The sequence below is a fragment of the Neltuma alba genome, unplaced genomic scaffold (assembly GCF_004799145.2).
Source record: "Neltuma alba isolate B1F8T4 unplaced genomic scaffold, ASM479914v2 tig00012081_pilon, whole genome shotgun sequence".
NCBI lineage: Eukaryota > Viridiplantae > Streptophyta > Magnoliopsida > Fabales > Fabaceae > Neltuma > Neltuma alba.
The window spans coordinates 371,843-397,770 of NW_021636640.1; the positions used below are offsets into that span (position 1 = coordinate 371,843).

Below are 25,928 nucleotides of genomic sequence, written 5' to 3' on the forward strand. Positions count from 1 at the left end.
CAATTTTATACAAATTCATAATTGATTAATGGGCTCAACGAGTTGTGCGCGCGATTATGCATAATTTCAAAATGAATCAATCATTGAAAAGAAGAGTAGTTGGTAAAAAAAAACGGACGATAGTGATCGCGAAAAACACAGAGAGATAAAAGAAAAAATTTACAAGTTACAACTATCTTAAAAAATTATTAGTATTTTTTTAATCCTAGTATAATGCTTAGTTAAAACAATTTGTTTTGGTCGTGTCACTCATTCAATATTTTTCCACTGAAACAATTCTTATTATTTTCACAAATTTTCTCATTCTCCTTTTCTCTCTTTGGGGTATTTTAGAAAAAGTGGCTTACAATTTTTATTTTTTCATACAACAAATCCAAAAATGTCATTTTCATAAAAAGTGTGGGGTCAAATGCGGCGGCGCCTGCACTGTTTTCCTTGTATTATTGGACCACCTTTTGACTGTTTACTGTTATTTTCGGAAGATAATCTCTCTTGATCGGCACAAGAGAATTGACCCCCAATCTTTGTCTAAAATTGAGAGAATTACGATAATGTCTTTATAAAAAAAATAATCATTAAAAAAATCTTAATAATAACAAAATAACTTGTAAAGATAAGTTTTTAAATAGAAAATAACGACTTCTAATTATTATTTTTTTAAGACCTCGTAATAATTCGCCTTTAAAATTCCCACGCATGAACGAGCGTGGAGAAGAGAGAGTCTTATCCTTCCATCTCCTTCTGGAAGCCTTCCCTCGTGAAAAGTAAACGGCACATTCACTTCCCATATGAGAAAATTCGTTTAAGATAAGCTTAATTATTTAGTGACCCAATCATAAAGTGCATCACATCTTTTGTGATCCGTCAAAACCCGGATACAGTAAAGAGACGAAAGTATGAAAACAGGGGAAAGGGACGCAAAAGTTTCAATCTTTTTCAGAGCCAACTCGCACTATCAAACACCTTTTGGGTCAAGTCATTCTTAATTTTTATCTTCTTTTTAATGTCATCCATGTCTAATTGTCTATACGAGTGAAAGCAGTTTTTTTTTTCTTTTTTGGCCGCAGGGGTCCGAATATTAAAAGAATATCAAAATAGCAGAACGTTTATGTGTCTTTTAATAATTGATCGTTTGGGAAATGAGCAGGAACTATTAATGACCAGACTCGAATGAAAGGCAGAGAGCAGTAACAAAGAAAGTAGCTTCTTGTTGGGGCCTAAGTTATGCTTTTGATTGAAAACCTGTGAAGACACTTAGCGGCAGAAATCCCAACAAGAATACAGACGAAGGTTTGGAGCTTGAAACGGCGAATTCCATTAATTGGAAGACCAGCAAGGTTTTGCCTAGAGAAAGAAGGATTTACAGCGGGGAATGAGAGTGAGTGAGGTTTCACCTACAATGGGTTATACAATACTCCCTCCGTTCTTTATTATAAAAGACGAATAACCGAATTACGTTGATCAAAAAAACAGTTAAAATTAGTTAAGAACAATCAATGTGTAAAAAGTATAATCTTTTTTCTAAAAATGCCCTCATTAATAAGGAGAGAGAGCATGAGAGAGAACAATTAAATTATTAAAAGAAAGAGAAGTGGGAAGGAGAGAGAGTGTGAGTTGGAGACAATAAATATGGGTAAAATAGGAAATCAACACAAAAAAGTAGAGACAACTTTTAAGTGTCTCTTATATATAGGAACATGCCATAAGCATCAAATGTCTCTTATAATAAAGAACGGAGGGAGTAACGTAGAGAGAAAATTTTTTTTGTAATCTTATTGATAAGCCAACTCATTAAATTTTTATCCTTAATTTGTTATAACGTAGATAGTTATTTTTTAAAGGTTTATGTATCAAATAGGGATAAAATTAAAAAATTATTATATTTTAAAAGAGGGCTAATACAGTTTAAAATTTTTCTTGTTTCACGTAAAGTTATTCTATGTAAAATTGAAAATGCCTACATGACCAGAGGAGTGTGTGTCTATATATATATAAAATCAAATCGTCATTATAGAGTAAGTAACATGCAAGATGAATTATATGTCGAGGAAAATGATTAACTCTTCCGGGCAGCATGAATTTTGGCACACGGTACTTGTACCCAAAAGTTAAGGCCACCAGGGGCCCCCGGAGCATTAACTACTTACTGATTGTGTCCGTTTTAGTCATAAACCGAAGAATGTGTGGTCCCTATGAAGTCTTCATTGTCGGGGTCAAAATAAGATCACCATACATCAACCAATGTGAATATTAGGTTAGCTCTGACAGAGTCGCGATTCGCCAAAATGACTTTATAAATATTCTTCTTGTAAGACTTAATTATTAAGTTCATTTTAATTCTAAATATAAGATTTATTTATTTATTATATTTAGTAATTTTTTCTAAATTATCTCTATAGATACTCCTTCATCCATAATTAAGAATTGAAAAAATTTCAGAAAAAGAATATAAAATTATCATTTCCTAATTCAAGCATTGAAGAATTGAAAATGACATAAAGAAAATATTGTGTGATATGATATTTTATAAATATAGTTAAATGACTAAAAGCTTTTTGCATTAAATTTGAAAAATTAAGCTATCAAACTTATCATTATCTGTATATTTATTGTCATTAGTTGTTCAATACTTGTTATTGTCAGTTCAAAACTTGTTAATAAATAACTTTTCATTACCAATATATTTCTTATCATTTATTATTCAATACTTATTATTACCGGTTCTTATTAATAAATTTTTTGCTATAGCATTTTAGTTACTCAACTACATTTACAAAATATCATAACAGGCACCATTTCTTTCTCCATCATTTTCAACTCTTAAAGTGTTTAATTTAAAATATCATTTTTTTTTAACTTCCTTATTTGTCATATTTTTCCGTGTGTACACACACGGACCAGAAGTGGGGCGGAAAATAATGAATTTGGAAATATTGCGCGTTAACATATTAAAAAGCTGACTGATGGATCATAGAAGTGATCCCTTGTCGGTCACCTAAACAAGAGAAAGTTAAAGTAAATTATATGCTTGAGGCAGCACTAATGGATGCAAAATAGTATATTACAAGTTGTCATTTTCTCGGCTCCTTCCTTTGACCAAACCAAAAATCCTCTCATTTCCCCTCCAAGTGCGCCGGCTGGAACTTGCAAAGGAGGCAAAACAAAAATTAAAAGCAATAGACAGACAAGGTGTGGAAGAAACTCTGTTTTCTGGATCCAAAAACGGAGGTAAACAAATTAAACGTTGTAGTAGCAAAAGAAGATAGTGTGTGCGCGTCTTTATCAAAGTTAAATTCTAACTAGCTTTCTAATAATTTAATGTCCAAGATGGCGACCGGGCGAAGAATAATCATCGCCTAGATACTTGAAAGAGATGTTGAGGAATCAATCCATGGCCCATCACCCATTGACTTGCCTTTTGTTTCCATGCTTTCTTGAGAAACTATAGTTGTCTGGCTGTCACATGATGGCATCTCAAAGGCTTTGAGCGTTTCCCGGCTTGAATCCGTCTGCTTTATTATTGTTGCTTGGATTGGAGTTTTTCCTTCAAGCATGCCCACCACAGATGACGTAGAGGGTCTGAGGGTGGGAGATGGATTGGTGCATAAGAGAGCTGGGTTGAGCATTCTCAGGGCCTCATCTCGGGAGTAGTTTGATCCAAGACTTGGATCCATCAATTCCAAAAGCTTTCCTTGTTCTGGGAGAACATAAGCCTTCAATGGCATGCAAAGATGTATAGATCAGTATTTAACCAAAAACATGAGAAAAGAAAAGGAAACTATATTGACTCTGGCTTTTTGTCTATGCAAGTTAACCTTGGCATGTCATTTCGTTATGAAAATTCGTTTACTACTGTTTAGATTTTAAGACTGCCAAGGGAGTGAAAGTAATATGCACCTAAATTCCTGAAGCAGTACTTCACTTGCTCGAAACTAAAAGGCATAGAAAATTTTAATTTACCCAATCAAGAAGATAAGCATTCTAAAAAAAAAATGTGTTGTAATTGTTATTAAAATATTTAAAATAAAGACTAATTTTGAATTTTAAAATTAATTTTTTTTGAGATTTTTTTCAATATAAAATCTCAATTTTTTCTTCCCACTCATTCGGGATTTTTTTGCCCTAAATAATTCTTGTTACTTTTACAATTTTTCTCATTCTCCTTGTCATGAATATTTAATGTTCTCTTTCTTCCTCTTTATGGTATTTTAGAGAAAGTGGCGTGCATTTTTTTTTTTTTTGGGGGATAAGAGGCGAATATTTTTCATGGGTGGGGTCAAGTGCGGGGTCGCTTGCACTATTTTCATCCTATTATTGGGCTACCTTCTGACAGTTACTGTCTATTCTCTCTTTTTTTTCCGGTTAAAAATAAAGATACAGGTGGGTCATGGTTTATTAAAGTCTAGAGCATGTTTTCAAACTCACATGTCGTCTGTAAAGTTACTACTCCTACTATTCTTAATATAAAACTCATTTAACTAATTTAATTATATTAAAAAATTAGGTAAGTTAGTTAATTATAAGAAATGTGACACATTTTTCCTAAAATATTATAATTATCTTTCTTAATACCTCGCCTTCCTCTTCTATTTGATTATGGTTGAGGGAGTATCCATATGCGTAATTTAGAGAAAATTAATAAATATAAAAAATGAGTCTTATATTTAGGACCAAAACCAACTCAACAATTGGATCTATATTAAAGACCAAAGGAGTAATAAATTATCTACTAAAAATATCCTCACATATACAATATGATCCAAACACACGACCACAAGTCATGAGCTGATTATTGTTTATTGTTATTTTGAAAAGATATTATCTTTTGATTGGCACAAGAGAATTGACTCCCAATCTTTGCTTAAAATTGTCACGCATGAACGTAGAAAAGAAAAATCATATCCCTCCATCTCCTGCCGGAAGCTTTCCCCTGTCCAAAGCAAGCGGCACATTCGTTTCCTATATGGGAAAATTTTGTTTAAGATAGGCATAATTATTTAGTAACCCAATCATAAAATGCATCAAATCTTTTGTAGCCCATCAAAACTCTGATACGGTAAAGATATCAAAGTTTGTATAATCTGAACTAAAAACACGTGAAAACAGGGGAAAGTGACGCACAAGTTTCAATCTTTTCTAGAACCAACTTGAACTACCAAACAATTTTTTGTCAAATCATTCTTCACTTTCATCTTCTTTTTCATGCTCTCCATATCTTATTATCGATACGAGTGATGAAGTGCAGAACAAGTTAAAAGCGGTTTTTTTTCCCTCCTGCAGGGGTCCGAATATTAAAACAATATCAAAATAGCAGAGCGTTTATATGTCTTTCAATAATTGATCGTTTAATTTCAGAAATAAGCAAACTATTAGTCACCAGACTCAAATGAAAAGCAGAGAGCACTAATAAAGAAAGTACCCTCTTGTTGGGGTATGAGTTGAGCTTTTGATTGAAAGCCTGTGAAGAAACTTAACAGCAGAAATCCCAAGAAGAATACAGAGGAAGGTTTGGAGCTTGAAATTGCGAATTCCATTAATTGGAAGACCAGCAAGGTTTTGCTTAGAGCAGGAAGGATCTAGAACTTGTTTGTAATGACTTGTGAGCAGAATACGAAATAAATATGTGAGGTGAGTTTTGTTGTAACTTACATAAAAAGTGTTTGTGGATCTGTTTGGAATAACTTAAATGTTATTGTGATTTACAAAATACGAGATAAATATATGATATATGTTTTGTCTCGTTTTACGTAAAACATGTTTATAATTTATTTCTGATTCTATGTTAAATAGGGTATAAGTAGATCCAAATGATGCCTTAAGGGAGGAATGAGAGTGAGGAAATATACTATATATATATATAATATTAAATCATCATTATAAAGTAACTAACATGGTAGGTGAATTATATGTCGAGGAAAATAATTAACACTTGCAAATAGCATGAATTTTGGCACTCAGTATGGAGCTTAATTTATTGCTTCTTTTTTTTGGGGTACAAAACACTCATTCAAAAATTAATCTCTACATGATTGCTCTGATTCAGTATTATAGATTAACATTCAAATTTAGGATTAAGGCAGAATTTTCTTAAAATTTAATGTAATTCTGTATAAATAATTAAATTCATTTTCTTCAAAAAAAAAAAAACAGTTGTCAACGTAGAATAGGAGATCAACATAGAATAATAACAACATAGGCTAGGTTATGGCACTAATGAAACTTTTCTTTCCCTCTCCTTTTTTATTAAAAAAGAATTAAGGATGGAATTGTACTCAAAAGAATTGAGGCCAGATGGGGCTGCGGAGCATTAACTAATTACTGATCGTGTCGGTCTTAGTCATAAATAAAAGAATGCATGGTCTCTGCAAAGTCTTTATCGTCCTTGTCAAAAGAAGATCACAATAGATCAACCCTCATGAAGATCAACCACCATGAATATTAGGTTAGCTCGAACAGAGTCACTATTCGCGAAAATGACTTTATAAATACTATCTCCGGTCTTTAATATACGAGTTCGTTTGACTTTTATTTTGATTTTAAATATAATATTCCAATCCACTTTGTCTTTTATATTTATCCATTTTATCTCAAAGTAGTCATTGTAATAATAATAGTTCTAGTTAATACACTTAATTAGTAAGGATATTTTAAGAAACATAGTATCTATTTATTACAAATAACTAATTTAATTAATTTTTTTAATCTATTTAAATTAGTCAATTAGTCTTTATATTAAAAACAGAAGGTAGTATTAGGTTAGATGAACCCTCTGAAGATCAACCAATATGATTGTTGCATTTTGAACGTAGATCCACATACTACTGCACATCATAACTATATGTTGATCTTTTTATCCTGGGGGGGGGGGAAAGAAAAAAGAAAGAGCTCCTACCAACAAATTGGTAACAAAAGATCATTTAAACTAAATAAATTGGTGAGTAGAAGCATTGGACTGTTCTATTTGTATTATAATATTGTATAGATACAACCTTTAGTTTTTTTTTTTTGGTTTTGCCCCCGATATCTCAAGCAAGCTCTTATTCACATGAACTCAACAAGCTCAAACTAATTTAGATTCAGGTTTGATCAGCCTTATATGGGGGAGACCCTGGCCTCTTACGCTACTGTGTTTTCACGTCTCGAACTCGAGACCCGTGATTAAGCTAGAACAACTCCAACCAGTTGATCTAAGTACTTGGGGTTAGTTACAAACTTTAGTTGATAACAAATGCAAAGTTAAGTGTTGATTGATGCCTAATACAAATTAGTCAGTTGGAGCTATGACCCTAAAATTGATTAAACTTCAAAAGGCTTTTTTTAGACAAAAATACCACATTTGATAATTAAGGTTTAAGCGTGCATTCAGAAATTGATATATGACTCAAGGTATTCCATTTGATATTATATATATAATTACTCCACAATTCTTTTTCCCCAAGCTTTACTATTCTAATTTACTCCTTTACTAAAGAATAGAAAAATACACGCAAGTTTTCTTCTTAACTGATGAACAAATCATGCATAAAAGGAGAAAAGAGAAGAACAAGAGGAGAAACAGAGAGAAACTAAAGAAGAAGTAAAAGACAAATGATCTTAGTATTATTCAATAGGCTAAAAGTCTAACATCAAAATAACTAAAGGTTTACAGAGCTCTAGGTATAATTATTGAAAATTTAAATAGGTTAAACCTAAATAAAGACAATCTATATTTTTAAAATAAATATAATTATTATAACATAATACAAATTCTACAACTACGTTTCCAATCATTAAATTTTAATCTTCGAGAAGCTTGCTAGATGAACAAAAGTTATCCTTGCTTGGAAGACATATTAAGGAGTCAACCCATGACCCATCTGTTGACTTGCCTCATTGTTCCATACTTGATTGAGAGGCTGCAGATGTCTGGCTATCATAAGACAGCATTTTGAACCTTGCATATTGGTCTTTGTGCTTGTTTATTGGTGCTTGGATTGGAGTTTTTCCCTCAAGCATGCTCACTACAGATGACATGGAGGGTTTGAGGGTGGGAGATAGATTAGTGCACAAAAGAGCCAAATTTAGCATTCTCATGGCTTCGTCTTGGGAGTAGTTTGAACCAAGTCGTGGATCCACCAACTCTAAAAGCTTTTCTTTCTCTTGGAGAACATACGCCTTCAATGACATGTAAAGATGTATGAATTAAGATTTTACTGACTACACATAAAAGAAAAACAATTCTCCTATACTAGCTTCCTTTTTATAAGTAAATAAAGATTGACATCTTATTATTTGATTATGAAAATTCTTTTAGTACTGTTTAAATTTTAGGATTTTGAAGAGTGAAAGTAGTATGTATGCACCTAAATTCTCTTGAGAAATGCTTCACTCACTAGAAACCCTGGATACAAAAAAAATGTAACTTACCCAATCAAGAAGATGAACGAAGTCATCTGTTGGCGTGCAACTAGCATTGCTCTTTCCGCTGATAATCTCTAGAGCAACAACTCCAAAGCTATAAATATCTACTTTATCTGTCAAGTAACCTCTCATTGCATATTCAGGAGCCATGTAATCACTAAAAAGAAAAACATGCAGTACCCACTTCTTAGAGATTTTACCATATGAAATATTAACATTTTCTAGGATCAACCAAATGACTTTAGTGTATGAAGAAGATAAACTTTAGTAATCAATCAAGTATATAATTTAATATGGCACAATACATACATTGTTCCGGCCACTCGAGTGATGATGTAGGTATTTTCTCCTTCATCAAGTTTCGCTAAACCAAAGTCAGATATTTTGGCGTGCAAATCTTTATCTAGTAAGACATTTGTTGCCTTAATGTCCCTATGTACTATTTTCAACCTTGACTCCTCATGAAGATAAGCCAATGCCTTTGCTATCCCCTGAAAAATCTTTACTCTTGTGGGCCAGTCCAAGTGTATCTGTTTTCATCACAGCCTGAAAAATCAAGAAAACAACTAAGAGAAAAGAAAACATCCCTTCAAGTTGCATATTTCAATTTAGAAGTAGGTGTTTTACACAAACAACTAGTCTGCAAAGTAGTTACCAAAAAGTGCTCGAGCAAGACTATTATTCTCCATGTATTCATATATTAGCAACAATTGATTTCCTTCGATGCAACAGCCATAAAGCTTCACAAGATTTGGATGTTGCAAAGCAGATATCATTCTTATTTCATTAACAAATTCACGATTTTCTTGTTTTGACTTGGAAGAGAGCTGCTTAATAGCAATGGCAACCCCATCAGACAACACACCCTGCCATTTAACAATAAATTAGTATAAGCATAAGTGGCATGCTACAACATTTTAGAATCTCGTGTTACCTTATACATAGGCCCAAAGCCACCTTCTCCTATCTTATTTGCAGGGTCAAAGTCATTGGTTGCAACTTTAATTTGTCTTAGAGAAAAATAACCGGTCTTCAAATCTAGAAGTTTTGCAACTCGTAGAAGGGGATATGTGTGAGCACCAAGCAAAAGAAAGAAGAAAGGGAAAGAGAGTACAAGAATCAAGACAACAAGGTTTTAGGCTAAAATGAATAAGCCAAAACTGCATTCTTAATAAAATTATCACCATTTTATCCTTTCCAAGATATAGAATTCATTAATGCATGCTCATCCTTCTTTTTCACTGCTGACAAATTTGACTCTTTTATTAGCCAAAAATAGTTTATTTTGGACTCCAGTACTACCTTTGTCTTTTGGATCTATCCGACCAAGGAAAACCTTCTTTCTGAGGACAATGAGCATAAGTATAAGGAAGGCACATGATCCAACCACAATTCCAATGATAGCTTCAACAACCAACTCTTTTGAAGGAACTTTGAAGTCTACAACCAGTAAAAATGTTTAAATTACTTGACATCAATGTAGTTTATAAGAAACCAAGAAGTTAATGATGTGAGAAATTCTTACTCGGGGTCACACTTATGGCAGATATTAGAGGTCCATATACACCTCTTTCAGGAATTGCTGTAGTTCCTTTCCCTGCCCAATATAAATGGATCTCTAAGGTGGTATCATTCACATCAACATCAAATTCTCTTGTGATGCCCTTACCAACTCCACCAGCTTCCTTTGCAATGTTAAAATCTTTCAAGTATCGAAAACCCTGTGAAAATACAATATTGAATTTTCACCTTCAAACACTATTTTCTAGCAGAACCAGATACGACATGGCAAAAATGTAAAAAGCAATTGAAACTCTCTAATAGAGTAAGGATCTTCGTCACTCACTTGAATTGAAACATCAAATATGCGAGTTCCAAGACTGTTAAATGTCTGGTCATTAGAAAACATTATCTCAGTAAAATGGAGCTTTACTTTATAATTACCCTTCATCATACATAGGCCATAGTACTTAAGTGATTGAGGGCTGAGACGTGCTGTTTGGTAGTATTCTGAGCCATTAACATTCAAAGAAAACTTATTTGTTTGTACACTGGCTACATAGTCAGCTTTATCATTATATTTATATATGTTCCTGTGCTGCTATAAGCCCACTTGTCATCTTTTATATAAAAGTATGAAACGCCATTTTGATTGATATCTTCTTCATATTCATTCTCCTGAAACTCCATCTGGGGTCCTCCAGAATTTATGAACAATGAATGATCTGTATAATTAAAATATTACGACATGTTAACAAGGAGAAATTATCGTAGCTTCGATTAACAAAAGTTTTGTGGCGTGTGAAAGCATGATTGATGCTCAAAGTCTCAACTCACACTGAGGTTTTCCTGGACAAGGTAGGCCCTTCCTCAGGCAAAAGTTTCTGCAAGATTAATAGTTTGTTTAAATAGATTGTTTGGCAAGATATATAACTAAAAACTAACTTTAAAACAAGTAGGACATCAGCGAGAACGTACGCATTTCTTGCTGAAGATGAAAGACTGAAAGCTAGGTTCCTGTCCATCAATAACAAGAAGCAGTCAATAACAGGCATTATAATTGGTCAATTTGAAATGCTCATGTGATTAATCAGCAAAGAGAACCTTACACTTGTAAGATCTAGCAACTAGATGTAGAAGCCTCAGTAAAATTGTTGTAAGATAAATCACTGAAAGAAACATATAAGATTAAAAGTTGTATAAAAGGTGACTCCAAAGACTCTGCAAATGCAAAAAAATATGAAGGGAATAAGCTAACATCTTATATTTGCTTTGTAGAACCCATTCTGGTATTGCTCCACTTAGAGAATTGTTTGTCAAAAACCTACGTCCATAAATAATATCAGTCCCACTGACGATACTAGCAAGTCAAACCCAATGAAGACAAAGGGATCAACTTACCTAACAGTATTATTGACAGAATATTCATATTTTTTCTATTACACTTTTTACCAAAAAATTCAAATGTCTGCTTGCATCTGATCAAAATTCAAGTTCTGAAATAAGTTAGGGATTGAACCAGTCACCTTGTTAAAACTCAGGTCCCTACAAGAAAATGAAGCAGTTAAGACACAAATAAGTAAAACCATGACTAATAACCAATTAGCTAGCCTGAAAAACCTAGAATACAATATTATAGTGTAGGAAATGGTGAGAGGAAGCCTTAAATGCATCTATAATACAAAAAGACAATAAAATTTCAACAGCTTTTAGCAAATAAAATGCCCATACAAAGCAACTTACAAAGTCTTTAAGTGTTTCATTTCACCAATATAAGTTGGAACGGGGCCAGTAATTAAGCAATTCCTTAATATCCTGAAGTCATAGAATAAAGAACGATATAAACCACTTCATATGAAACCTAAGTGAATAATACAGCTCTTGGTATAGCAGTTGAAATGTTTTCAACTCACAGTCGTTCCAAACTCATCAAATTCTTCAGATTAGGAAATGTCATCGTTGTTGCTCCTTTCAAGTCGGATATTCTCCTGATATGAAAATGTCTCATCGATCAAAAGAAAATAATTAACTTTTGAACTTCAAATACAATTTTACAGTTTATATGCTTAAAAAGGGAAATAGATAAACACTCACAGTTCTTTCAAATTTGTCAACAATCACATGGTGGAAGGAATCGGGCCTTCCATGCCTGTGCCCTCCATATCCCTAACAAATACGTAAAATTCCGTTATAAAATGAAAAGGAATTGAGCATAACATAAATTTAGTTTCAACTCCGACAAGAAAAACATTTAAATGAAAGTATGCTCACATAAAGAGAATTTTGGTCCAGTTTCCAATCAAACTTGGTATCTTTCCTGACAAGGTACTCCCATCTATAGAACTGTAGAAAAGTTAGGCCTGGCCAACTATTATGGAAATGAAAATAAAAGGAACCAAATAGAACAGTTGTTTCACATGATTTTACTCACAAATCAATCAGGTTCTTCAGATTTCCAAACGTTTCTGGTATTGTTCCAGTAAAATTATTTGCAGAAAGACGTCTATGGATTCGTATGAAAACAAAGTTAAGTATCGGAAAGGCAAAATGAACGCGCGCATACACATGTAGCCCCAGAAGAAAATGGAAAAATTAGAAATTGAAATGGATTAGCATGTAGGCAGAAGGACATTCTGGGCAACTTACATTCTCCGTAGATTGGGCAAATTTCCAAGACTATGAGGAAGATGTCCTCCAAGCTGATTATCTTCTAGGATCCTACAAGCATTAATACAAACTTATTCAGCTCCAATAAAGGATATATATATTTACATAAAAAGTTTAATAATATAACTTTAAAATAAGATAAAATTTTTTCTCTTGATTTTATAAAGTGGACTGGAGGGTTATGCATTAGTAATTAACTTTCTTTTTTAAAAAATGTTGCGAACATAGAATAGAATATAGGTTAAGTAAGGACTCAAATGAAAGTTTTCACTTTCTTTTTTTAAAAAAAATGTGCAAGGACTTGTGCAACGAAGTCAAGTCCAGCTGGGGCCCGCCGCGGCAGAAGCAAATTTATTTAGGCCAACAACTTATCGTATTTTTTTTTTCTCTTGACCAAAATTATTTACCGTCTTGACTTAGTCTTCATCGTACAACTTACAAGACCAGCATAGATGAGAATGAGGTTTATCGTTTTCAAAAAAACAGATTTTTAATCATAATTTACAATGTACGAGAAAAGTATATCTCGGCTTATAGGAACATGAGTTTCAAACAAGCATCAAATTAACATGATTTTTTTTTTTAAAACCAAAACTACTTACTGAATTTGCTGCGTTGGAATTAATCAGAAATAAAAGAATATATAGTCCTTAAAGTCTTCATTGTTCAGCTGAAAAGATCAGAATAGATGAGCATGGGGTTTACAGTTTTTAAAAACAAACTTTTGATAATGATTTAACATATACAAGGCAAGCATATTCAATTTACGTGAACGTGTTTATAATAAGCCATTTCAAATAAACATCAAATCAATATGAATACTAGGTTAGCTCAAATAGAATTAAGTTTGGCGAAAATGACTGTGTGTCTGAGATTGCGTTACGAATAAAGTGTTTCACCATAGAAACTCGGTTGAATTTAAAGCAACTTTTCTTTGCTTTTTCTTCTGTTCATCATTGTGCGTCATGGCCACCCAATCACATTCACATGCTCTTGCCGCACTGATATCATTATCATATTTTTCAATTCATAAATAAAATTTAATGATATATGTTTTAATAATATTATTTTATTTCTCTTAAAATTATCACATAATGTACATATAGTGTATAAATATATAGATGGAAAATATTTATAGGTATATATATATATATGCAAATAAAACTTTTCATTCTAATTTCAGCTTGTAAAAATAAGTTGAAGTTAAAACCGTCATTACCATGCCAGACAAGCGCTTTATAATTTATGCATATATACACACACATAATGCATTGTGGAATGTAGGTAACTAAAACCAAGACTAGAATCCTACTCATTCAACTAAAAGTGACGAGTATTTTAAATTGATCAGATTTGTGCTATCTAAATTTAATATGGACAGTTTAAATTTAAAATATTTTAATTAATTATTTTTTAAATAAAAAACTATTTCTTAAAAAAATGATAGTTAAAATGTTATTTTTATTTTAGATCATAAATCAATTAAAAAAATTTTCAAAATAAAAAAGAAATTAGATCTAAAACCTCACAGATGATGAATTTGGGGTGCCCATAGCCCAAACTTATCACACAAAGACTACGGGCTTACTTAGAATAGCTTATAATTAACTTTTCAAACATGATTTACTAAATGCAAGATAAGTATATGAAAAGAGTTTTGTTTCAACTTACGTCAAACATGTTTATAAGTGTTTTTGGATGCTATCTAAATATGTTCTAACCCCTTTGTGAATCACACCGTGTTAGTCAATTTTCCAACCCAAGAGACTTATTTGATGCAGGAGAAAATTAACGTTAATCAGATGCTTGAGGCAACACTAATGTATACAAAATATATTACAAGTTCCCATATGATACTACATGACTTGTGAACGTACAAGTGGACCTCGTTAATAATTGAAACAGAACTAGTACGACTCTGCGTCCCCATTTTTCTCGGTTCTTTCCCCTGATTTCCACTTGCAAAGACAAGAAATTACACTCAGTTGACAACTTCATCTACACGCACATATATGATTGGAATCCCTAATTTCACACCAGTCAACACGGATATTTACGACGCATTCTCACACATCTTGATAAACTTGTGCGTGACTGTTAGGGGTATACAGATAACCCGGTCCAAACTGGCTATCACAGTCCCAGCCATACGGACAGGACATATCTGTCCCTAAAAAATTTTGAGACAGGACAAATTGAGATAAGACAAAAAAATGAACCAGAATGGAAACAGACACAGGATGGGTTCGTCCTGTCCCGGTCCCATCCAGGCGGTAATATTTTTTTATTTTTTATCATATTATAATTATTAAATGTTGATAATACAAAATGTGTAATACACAATGTTTATATTGGTAGCTTTCAAGACATATGTAGTTGAATGGTTATGATTTATTTATAGTTTTTATAGTTGCTTATAATTTTTGAAATGGTGAAAATGAATTTTGGAGTTATTATGTTACTGACTATTATTTATTTAGATTTTTCTCTGAGAAAGCTAAGCCCCAAAAAAAAAGAGAGAAAAAAAGATGCTTTCATCCAAATAACTAAAAATAGAAGGAGAAAAACAATCAAAATCCATTACAATAAGTCCAACCACAAAAGAAAAAATATTTTTTTTTAAAAAAAAAGGGGACATCCTGGTCCTGGTCTCGATTCCATTCTGTCCCTAGTGAGATCAAGACAACACCGGGACAGGACAGGACACGGGATAAGAAGATAGTGTGTGCGCGTGTGTTTATCAAAGTTAGATTCTAACTAGCTTTCTAATAGTCATCGCCTAGATACTTGAAAGAGACGTTGAGGAATCAACCCGTTGACCCATCATCTATTGACTTGCCTCTTGGTCCCATACTTTCTTGAGAGACTATAGATGTTTGGCTGTCATATGATAGCATCTCAAAGGCTTTGAGCATTTCCTAGCTTGAATCCGTCTGCTTCATTATTGGTGCTTGGATTGGAGTTTTTCCTTCAAGCATTTTCACCACAGATGACATAGAGGGTCTGAGGGTGGGAGATGGATTGGTGCATAAGAGAGCTAAGTTGAGCATTCTCACGGCCCCGTCTTGGGAGTAGTTTGAAGCAAGACGTGGATCTACCAATTCCAAAAGCTTTCCTTGTTCTTGGAGAACATGGGCCTTCAATGGCATGCAAAGATCAATATTGAACCAAAAGCATGAGAAAAGAAAAGGAAACTATATTAACTCTGTCTTTTTGTCTATACAAGTTAAGCTTGGCACGTCATTTCGTTATGAAAATTCTTTTACTACTGATTAGATTTTAAGACTGCCACGGGAGTGAAAGTAAAATGCACCTAAATTCTTGAAGCAGTACTTCACTTATTCGAAACTAAGAGGCATAGAAAATTTTAATTTACCCAATCAAGAAGATAAACATTCTCATTCATTGGTATGTAACTAGCATTGCTTTTTCCGCTAACAATTTCCAAAGCAACAACTCCAAAGCTATAAACATCTGCTTTATCCGTCAAGTGACCTCTCATTGCATATTCAGGAGCCATGTAACCGCTAAAAAAGAAAACATATAGTACCCACTAGTTAGAGATTTTATTCAACAAATAAAAAATATTAAGAATTTCCAAGATCATTCAAATGAGTTTGAGTTTATGCAATAGAAAGACAAGATATCAAAGAGCAACACAACAGTATATGCCGAAGATAAACTTTTAGCTAATGACCAATCACGTCTTAAATTAAAGTCGCATAATACATACATTGTTCCAGCTATTCGAGTGTTAATGTGGGACTCCCCTTCTTCATCAAGTTTTGCTAAGCCAAAGTCAGATATTTTGGCATTCAAATTTTTATCAAGTAAGATGTTTGTTGCCTTAATGTCCCTATGTACTATTTTCAACCTTGACTCTTCATGAAGATAAGCTAATCCCCTAGCTATCCCTTGGCAAATCTTCATTCTTGTGGGCCAGTCCAAGTGTATCCTTTGTTCATCGCAACCTGAAGATCAAGAAAACCCAGAAAAATGAAGATATCTTTTTAAAGTTATACACTGCAATTCAGAAGTAGGTTTTTACTTCTACAAAGTGTCCATGAAGCATTTACCAAAAAGTGCTAGAGCAAGACTATTGTTCTCCATGTATTCATATACAAGGAACAATTGATCTCCTCCTATGCAACAACCATAAAGCTTTACAAGATTTGCATGTTGCAAAGCAGAAATTATTCCTATTTCATTAACAAATTCACGATTTCCTTGCTTTGAGTTGGCAGATAGCTTCTTAATAGCGATGATAACACCATCAGATAACACGCCCTGCCATTTTAGCAACTTAGATAAGTATCATAAGCATAAGTGGCATGCGCTGGTATTCCAGAATCTCATGTTACCTTATACACAGGCCCAAAGCCACCTTCTCCTATCTTATTTGCAGGGTCAAAGTCATTGGTTGCAGTTTTGATTTGTCTTAAAGAAAAATAACATGTCTCGAGATCTAAAAGTTCTGCACCATGGAAGAGGGATATGCGTAAGCAAAAGAAAGAGAAAAGGTAGAGAGAACGCAAAAATTAAGACAACAGAGTTTCAGCCCAGATCCAGTGAACTAAAACCACATTAATAAGTTATCACAAGGTTATCTATTTCAAGATACGTAGTTCATTAATGCATACCCATCCATCTTCTTGACTGCTAGCAAATCTGATCCTTTTATTAGTAAAATCATAATTAAGATAGTTGGAAATAGTATATCTTGAGCTCCTATATTACCTGTGTCCTTTGGATCTTTCCCATTAAGGAAACCCTTCTTTTCGAGGCCAATGAGTACAAGTACAAAGAAGGCACATGATCCAACCACAATTCCAACAATACCTCCAATAGATAGCCCTTTTGAAGGAAGTTTGAAGTCTACAACCAAGATAAAGTGATTAAATTACATTACATCAATGAAGTTCGTAAGAAAAGAAGTTAACAATGTTAGAGGCGCTTACTTGGAGTTACTGTGATGGCAGATATTAGGGGTCCATATACACCTCTAATGGGGATTGTAGTAGTACCTTTCCCTGCCCAGTATAGATGGATCTCCAAGGTGCTATCATTCACATCAACATTGAATTCCCTTGTAATCCCCTTACCAAATCCACCAGCTTCCTTTGCAATATTAAAATCTTTCAAGTATTTAAAACCCTGTGAAAATATGACGTTGAATTTCTACCTTCAAAACTTTTGTTCTCTAGTAGAACCAGATTTGACATGAGATCAAAATGTAAGAAGCAGGTGAACAAATATGATAGAGTATGTTTCTTCAATACTCACTTGAATTGAAACATCGAAAATGCGTGTTCCAAGGCTGCTAAATGTCTGGTCATCAGAATACATTATCTCAGCAAAATGGAGCTTTACCTTATAATTACCCCTCATCATACATAGGCCATAGTACTTGAGGGATTGAGGGCTAAGGCGGGCTGTTTTGTAGTATTCTGAGCCATCAACATTCAAAGAAAACTCATTTGTTTCTAGGCTGGCTAAATAATTAGCATGATCGTTATACATATATATTCCTGTGTTGCTATAGGCCCATTTTTCTTGTTCATAGAAGTATGAAATGCCATTTTGATTGAGATCTTCTTCGTATTCATTCCCCTCAAACTCCATCTTTGGTCCTCCACAGTTTATAAACAATGAATAATCTGTATAATTAAAATACTATGATATGTTAAGTAAGAGAGATTATCATAGCTTTGCTTAATAAAATTTTTGTGGTGCATGAAAACATTACTGATGCAGAAAGTCTCAACTCACACTCAGGTTTTCCTGGACAAGGTAGGCCCTTCTTCAGACAAAAGGTTCTACACGATGAGTAGTTTATTTCAATAGATTATTTGGATATATATATATGTGCGTATATACATATATATAACAAACTAATTCCAAAAGAAGTATGCCATAAGCAAGAACTTACACATTTCTTCCTGAAGATGAAAGACTGGAAGCTAAGTTCCTGTCCATCAATAATAGGAAAGCAGTCAGTAACAAGCATTAAAATAGGTCAATTTGAAATTATCATGTAACTGAACAACAAAGAAAACCTTACACTTGTGAATTCTGGCAACTAGATGTAGAAGCCTCAGCAAAGTCGTTGTAAGATAAATCACTGAAAGAAAAATATTATTAAAAGTTTAGTATCTTCATTAAAGTGGGACATTGTAATTCTATGTAAAAGGTGACTCTAGACTTTTCAAATAGAGAAATATTAAGAGAATAAGCTGACATATTATCTTTGTTGCTCAGCACCCATTCAGGAATTGCTCCACTTAGAGAATTGTTTGTCAGAAACCTGCACCGATAATTAATATTAGTCTCGGTGATGATTCTAAAAAATTAAAATCAACGAAGACGAAACAATAAACTTTTATGACTTCGCTATTCACAAAATATCCACTTTATTTTCTTTCACACTTCTTACAAACAAATGCAAAGATTTGCTTACATGTCATCAAAATCCAAGCCCTGAAGTGAGTCAGGGATTAAACCAGTCAACCTATTAAAGCTCAGGTCTCTGCAAGAAGTAGTTAAGACACAAATCAATATATATTGACAAATAGTCAAATAACCAGCATGAGAAACCTAGAGTACAATAATTGTAGTGTAGGAAGTGGTGAGAGAAAGCCTTACATGCAGCCATAAAGTACAAAAGAAAACAAAATGTCAAATTTTTAACCAATAAAATACACACACGAAGTAACTTACAAAGTTCTCAAGTTTTTCATTTCGCCAATGTACTTTGGAATGTCACCAGTAATTAAGCAGTTCCTCAATATCCTGAAGTCATAGAATTGAGGAGGCTATAAGCCATTCATATGAAACCAGAATGAATGATATAACTGTTAGTATAACAGTTGAAATGCTTTCAACTCACAGTCGTTCCAAATTCTTCATATTCTTCAAATTAGGAAATGTCATAGTTGTTGTTCCTTTCAAGTCAGATATTCTCCTGATATCAAAATGTCTCATCAATAATAAGAAAATTATTTTTTGTTGAAGATTAAATTCTCAAACAACATGACAGTGTAAATGCATAAAAGGAAAAAAAATAAGCACTCACAATTCTTTCAAATTTGTCAACAATGATATAGTGGGAGGAATTGGGCCTTCCATGCCTGTGCCCTGCATATCCCTAGCAAAAACATAAAATTCTTTTAGGAAATTTAAAAGAAAGTTATTACAGCATAAACTTAGTTTTGTCTCTATTGAGAAGAAACATGTAAATTTTAATTATACTCACAGAGAACTAATTTTGGTCCAATTCGCAATAAAACTTGGTATCTTCCCTGATAAGTTGTTCCCATCCATCAAACTACCGGAAAGTTATTAGGAGTTATCTCAGTAGAGGACAAAGGCCAATCCAGATATAAAAACAAAATAAACAAAACAGTCTTATCATGTGATATCACTCACAGAAGTGCTAGGTTCTTCAGATTCCCAAAAGTTTCTGGAATTGTCCCGGTAAAATTATTTCCAGAAAGAAATCTGCAGTTTCATACAAACATTCCAGTTTCCGAAAAGTAGAATGAAATGAAATCGATCAACAAGTTCCTGAATTGAGGAAAAAGCCAGAAACGAAAATTGCTACTAGAAGAACAGAGGCCAACTTACACTCTCTGTAAGGCAGTCAGATTTCCAAAACTCTGAGGAAGAGTTCCCGCAAGCTGAGTATCTTCTAAACCCCTATAACCATTTATATATATTTATTCAACTCCAGTATTAGCCATTGTGTTTCTTCAGTCTCAAAATGAGATTGGCTTAGAGTACTCCAAAACTTACAGGTTCTCCAGACTTGTAATTTCACCAAATTCTTCAGGAATTGAACCACTAATGCGATTCCCAGAAAGGGACCTAAAGAAAATTTACATGAATGATTCCAATATGGAAAACAATGTACTCTAGTATTTGCGTTTGCATAATCCTTGTTTTTAGTTGTTTGCATATAGCGCTAAAACTTACAAAGTAACAAGAGGAATGCGAGCAAAAAACGTTGGAATTGTGCCCTTGAGATAGTTGTGAGTGAGATCACTGCTCAAATAAAGCAAGTATTTGTTAGTATTTGGGCTGATTCTGATACATTTCCACAATGATTATGAATGCAAATAAGCAATATAAAAGAAATAAAAATGGGAAAACCACTTACAGTAGAGTCAATTGGGTGAGATTTCCAAATTCACTGGGTATTTCTCCAGCAATATTCTGGCCTGTCAACCGACTACCAAGTACCAATGATAATTACATTGTGTCACTTTCACTAATCCTTTAAGAATGTATTGTTCAGAAAAATGAGTCAATTTGTTAGAATTATCCAGACTAATTACATTGTACGTATCAATAATCATTTTAAAAAGTTGAACTTGAAAGGACAAGGTTGCGCGAATAACATACGACTATTTAGTTACAGAAGACGTACATGCTAGTGACATGGCAAACAGTGCTGTTTTGGAAAGTGCAATCACAAGTGACATTTCTTACTGCAATGGGGGATGTGTTTGAATTACGAAATCCTTCTCCACTCTTACAAGATGTTTGTGTGACCTTCCAATTCACGTTTGTGAGCTTATCAGAAATTGCCTGCAGAGCCTTCACTGTATCACAACACACACACACACACACACATCAATTTGAAGAATCTCCGAATCCTGATGGATCAAGAAAAGCAATCAAAACCCAGATACAGTAAAGGGATGAAAGTTCATAATCTGAGGTGCAAGTACATGTAAAAAACAAGGGAAAGTTATGCAAAAGTTCCAATCTTTTTGGGAAATAACTTGCACTATTAAACAGGCTTTTTCAAATCATTCTCAATTTTTGTCTTCTTTTGGTGCGCTATGTATACCGATACGAGTGATAAAGAGCAGAAGATCGAACATACAACACAATGGTCCTCAAGGAGGGGGGGGGGAGATATGATGACAAAACTGGAATGAAAAACAGATAGAAGAGATTAATGCAAAAAAGGCACCTTCATTTTGGGGAATAAGTTGAGCGTTTGACGGAAAACCACTGAAGAAACTGAGAAGCAGAAATCCCAACAAGAAGAAAGCAGAGGCGGGTTTGGAGCTTAACGTCGCAAACTCCATTAATTAGGAAATATAAGTAACAGGCGTCGAAAATGCAGAAACAGGGGCCCAATGGGAATTAGAGTTATTGGAGGGAATGAAAACAAGTTTCAGAGTTCATGAGATCAATAGAAACATTGGGATTTTATAGTAAGAAGAGAGTGAATACCGCTTGTTGTTACGACACGTACCATCAATAATATCTTGAATGATTTATTCTTATAACCGAGTAATTTCCAAAGGGGATATTATTGCAGTTCTAGAAATATATTTAATTGAAAAAAATCATTTAAAAACAAAGTTAATAATTGGGAAAATTACGGACAGACTCATAGAAGAGATTTTGTTCATTTAAGGTCTCACAAAATGTCAAAATTATTGACAAGTCTCAAAGGACCTTAGAGTAATATATTCTATTTGTAAAATGACGTTACTGTCCCTCACATTCCAAATTTACATTTGCTCTATCATTGCGATTTACAACCTCAGCAGCGACTATTAACAACCCAATGAGAAGATGTTAACAACCTAAGCAGTATGCGTTAACAATTTACTTTATAGGATCACATAACCTCTACATAAGAGTAAATTATAACCAAATAGTATAAGACAACAACTTTAACACTAAAATGAGAAGCTTTTTGAAATCATTAAGAATTTTAACTAAACCCAATAGGATTATAGCAAAATTTTAATTTAGAGATCCATTGACAACCTCAACAGTGAGTATTCATAACCTAGGAAGAACTGTTAACAACCTTAGCAGTGTCAGTTAACAACTAACTTTATAGGATTATATAACCTCTAACTATAACTAACTAAATTATAACTAAATAGTGTTAAAGTTAATCTTATATAGTTGTTAGAAGTTATATTATCCTATAAAGTCAGTTGTTAACAGACACTGCCTAGATTGTCAACAGCTCTCCTTGGATTATTAATACTTACCGTTAAAGTTGTCAATGAATCTCAGCATTAAAATTTTACTATAATCCTAGTAGATTAAGTTAAAGTTCTTAATGCTTCAAAAAGCTTACCATTTTAGTATTAAAGTTGTTGTATTATACTATTTGATTATAATTTACTCTTATGTGGAGGTTATGTAATCCTATAAAGTAAGTTTGTTAACAGATACTGCTTAGGTTGTTAACATCTTCTCATTGGGTTGTTAACAGTCGCTGCTGAGGTTATAAATTGCAATGACAGAGCAAATGTGAACTTGGAATATAAGGGGCAGTAATGTCATTTTACAAATAGAATATATTACTTTAAGGTCCCTTGGGACCTGTTAGTAATTTTGACATTTTGTGGGATCTTAGGTAAATAAAATCTCGTGAGACTTGTGTGTAATTTTTCCTTAATAATTTGACTATCTCTTCTTAATTTCAATAAGATAAGGCACATAAAGTTAAGTAATGAAAGACCAAAGAAATACTTCTAATTGAAACCATATCACATCCCCCTATTTGAATCAACTCCACGCGAAACACTACCTTACCTTCCTCTGCGTACTCAACAACTAGGGTCATCTCCCTCTCTCTTCTCGTTGCTTCCTGTTATTATTATTTTCAGTTTTTAATATAAGAATTAGTTTAACAAATAACTAATATAATTAATTTTTTTAATATACTCAAATTAATTAACTAGTTTTTATATTAAAAATTTTATTTTATTATAAGAATAATTTATTAAAAAAGCCTGAGCCGCCCATGTGGCATGTGTCTACGAGGAATAAGGTCAACATAAAATAAGAGGTCAACCTAGAATAAAAGTACGACTCTCATAAGAAATTATACAAGTCTTCTCAATTATTTTCTTGTCATGCATGAAACGAACTAAAAAATGAGCCTACTTGTAATGGGAATGAAATGAAATTATAATACTCTAATGTGAAAACGTTGACAAGGAGACTCTCTCGCTGGAGCTGTCATCACCAGCTAGTGAGGTTTCAACCTCTAGGGACTAGATGTCATAAAAAAACACCTTCAATGATCACTTAATTTAGCTTTTGTCGGCCAAAATAATAATAATAATAATTTCGCGTTTACCTTCTTTGAATTGTTTCAATCTCCGTTGAATCATACACACACAAACCCGCAACTCTTTTAAATTTTGATTTATGCACAAATAATATTTTAGAGCTTTATTGATAATTATCTACGGTCAATTATTTCCTTATCATAACATATTACTCACTAAATACCAATTGAATGAACTTTAATTTATTATGTAAATAACATATTATTCACTATATATTAAAGAAATTAGTTAAATTAGTTATTTGTAATAAATAGGTATTGTTTTTTAAAAAACATCCTTACTAATCAAGTGTATTATCACAAAGAGTATCTTAAAAAAAAAGATAAATATGAGGAATAAAATAAACTGAGATCTTATATTTACGATCAAAATAAAAGTCAAATTAACTTTTATATTAAATATCAGAAGTAGTAAATGGATAATATCTTGTCAATTTTTTTTAATTTGATGTTGCTCAAATTCAAAGGGCCTATAACCCTACATGCACAGACTTGCTGGATAAGAACAAGTAATCTCATGCTCTTGAGACAGCACTAATATAATCTAGGAAAAATTACAAAAAAAATTTAGAATTGTAAAAACGCAGATAGGGACCCTTAACAACTTTATTTTAGGTTTTGACAACTTTATAACATATTATTATTAATCCAAAGTGAAGTTGTTAAAGGTCCCTATCTGCGTTTTTGCAATTCTAAAGTTTTTTTTTTATAATTTTCCCTATAATCTATGCATATCTACCATAAAAATTACAAGTTGCCTTTCTTTTTTTTTTTAACCTCAGAAAATTACAAGTTGCCATGTGATACTAAATTTATAAACAACTGGGGTTGCTTTAATTCACAAACTGAACTTCAGAGACTATGCGTTTTCCATTTCAATTTTATCCGCCCTTCTCCCTCTTTTTGAAGTCCGACCAGAATTCTTCTCCGTTTTCTTCTGTCACTCCACGAGCTGAATCTTGCAGGAAAAGTACATTCAAAGTTGAAAACTTTTCCTTTCTTCCTTTTTTGGTTAAAAAACCCAAAAACAAAACAAAAACACAAGGACTAGCTACATGGCAAATGCGTACATTACATATTCTTCCAGTTTTAAATATAAAACTCATTTTATGATACAAATTGTACTTTTTCTATTCTTAATATAGGACTCAATTCTTGAGTTGATTTTTATCCTAAATATAAGACCCATTTATCATATTTATCAATTTTCTCTAAATTATCCCTATGAATACTCCCTCAACCATAATTAAGTAGAAGAGAGAGAGATGTGGTATTAAGAAAGATAATTATGGCGTTTTAGGAAAAATGTGTCACTTTTCTTATAATTAACTAACTTATCTAATTTCTTTAATTTAATCAAATTAGTTAAATGGCTCTTATCTTAAGGACCGGAGGAGTATTACAAAATGACTTTTATATTTAGGACTATAAAAGTATTTCTGCTTCATCTTATCACGCCCACACATATAAAAGACACTTTTAACTAACCTACCAAAACTAGGATAAATTAATTAAGAGCTTGTTTAGGATAGTGTTTAAAGGTACTTATAAACATGTTTTATGAACTCCGTTCACATACTTACTTCATATTTTATAAATCACAATTAAAAAGTTACTTATAAACAAATCCAAACGGGTCTTAGAACAATAAAAAGTGTCTTGTTTTTCCATTCTTATCCCCAAGTAAACACTATATTTAAAATACATGTATAGTACATTGGAATGGAGTTAGAAGAACATTAACGAAATAATACATTAAAAACTAAATGAGACATGACTTGTATATTAAGGTCTATAGCTTCCTTTAAGGATGTGTCCAATAGATAGGGCAGGAGGGAGAGAATATAACTGAATAGAGATGAATTAAAAGCAAGTGGTGGTATAATATCAGATTAGCAGTGAAATAATCTTACTATCGATGCATATACATTATCTGAAGCATATATATATATATATACACACGCGCGTGCGCGCCTTTTTCTTCTTTTTTCTCAAAAAGGCAGGCAAAGTGGAAGCCTTTGGGGATCTCTCTCTATATATATGTGTGTGTGTGAGCGCGCGCGCGCGCATTAAGATGAGTTTGGCTCAGTTCTTCATCCCTTAGCTTTATCATTTCTGCAGCCACTGTAGTAGACGATGAATGTATATATGTAAATACAATTTGGACTAGTAGATCGCTTGAGAAGCAAAAATGGGTGAGAATAGACTTGTTGATATTCGGGTGGGACCAAGCGAAAGAGATATGGAT

General features: G+C 32.9%; 2 protein-coding genes and 1 pseudogene across 2 annotated transcripts; all 3 read right to left on the reverse strand.

The window, feature by feature from the left end:
• Positions 1-3,356: 3,356 nt before the first annotated feature.
• Positions 3,357-3,725, reverse strand: LOC114722003 (probable LRR receptor-like serine/threonine-protein kinase At1g53440). Its single transcript, XM_028907913.1, has one exon. The coding sequence runs from the start codon at positions 3,723-3,725 to the stop codon at positions 3,357-3,359; it is 369 nt and encodes a 122-aa protein (XP_028763746.1).
• Positions 3,726-7,776: 4,051 nt separating this feature from the next.
• LOC114722004 (probable LRR receptor-like serine/threonine-protein kinase At1g53430) lies at positions 7,777-20,056 on the reverse strand (annotated as a pseudogene).
• Positions 20,057-20,186: 130 nt separating this feature from the next.
• On the reverse strand, positions 20,187-21,047 carry LOC114722005 (LRR receptor-like serine/threonine-protein kinase GSO2). The gene is made up of 5 exons (XM_028907914.1): positions 20,993-21,047; positions 20,723-20,783; positions 20,539-20,649; positions 20,359-20,430; positions 20,187-20,262 (listed from the first exon to the last, which is right to left on the reverse strand). The coding sequence occupies exons 1-5, from the start codon at positions 21,045-21,047 to the stop codon at positions 20,187-20,189; spliced, it is 375 nt and encodes a 124-aa protein (XP_028763747.1).
• Between the last annotated feature and the right edge of the window lie 4,881 nt (positions 21,048-25,928).

Excerpts from the sequence above, each read along its gene's own strand:
- LOC114722003 (XM_028907913.1), bottom strand. The coding sequence starts at position 3,725 with ATGCCATTGAAGGCTTATGTTCTCCCAGAACAAGGAAAGCTTTTGGAA.
- LOC114722005 (XM_028907914.1), bottom strand. The coding sequence starts at position 21,047 with ATGTCACTTGTGATTGCACTTTCCAAAACAGCACTGTTTGCCATGTCA. Across the intron at positions 20,784-20,992 it reads GTTTGCCATGTCACTAGCAT|GCCAGAATATTGCTGGAGAA; the intron begins GTACGTCTTCTG and ends GTCGGTTGACAG. Across the intron at positions 20,263-20,358 it reads ATTACAAGTCTGGAGAACCT|GGGTTTAGAAGATACTCAGC; the intron begins GTAAGTTTTGGA and ends AAATGGTTATAG.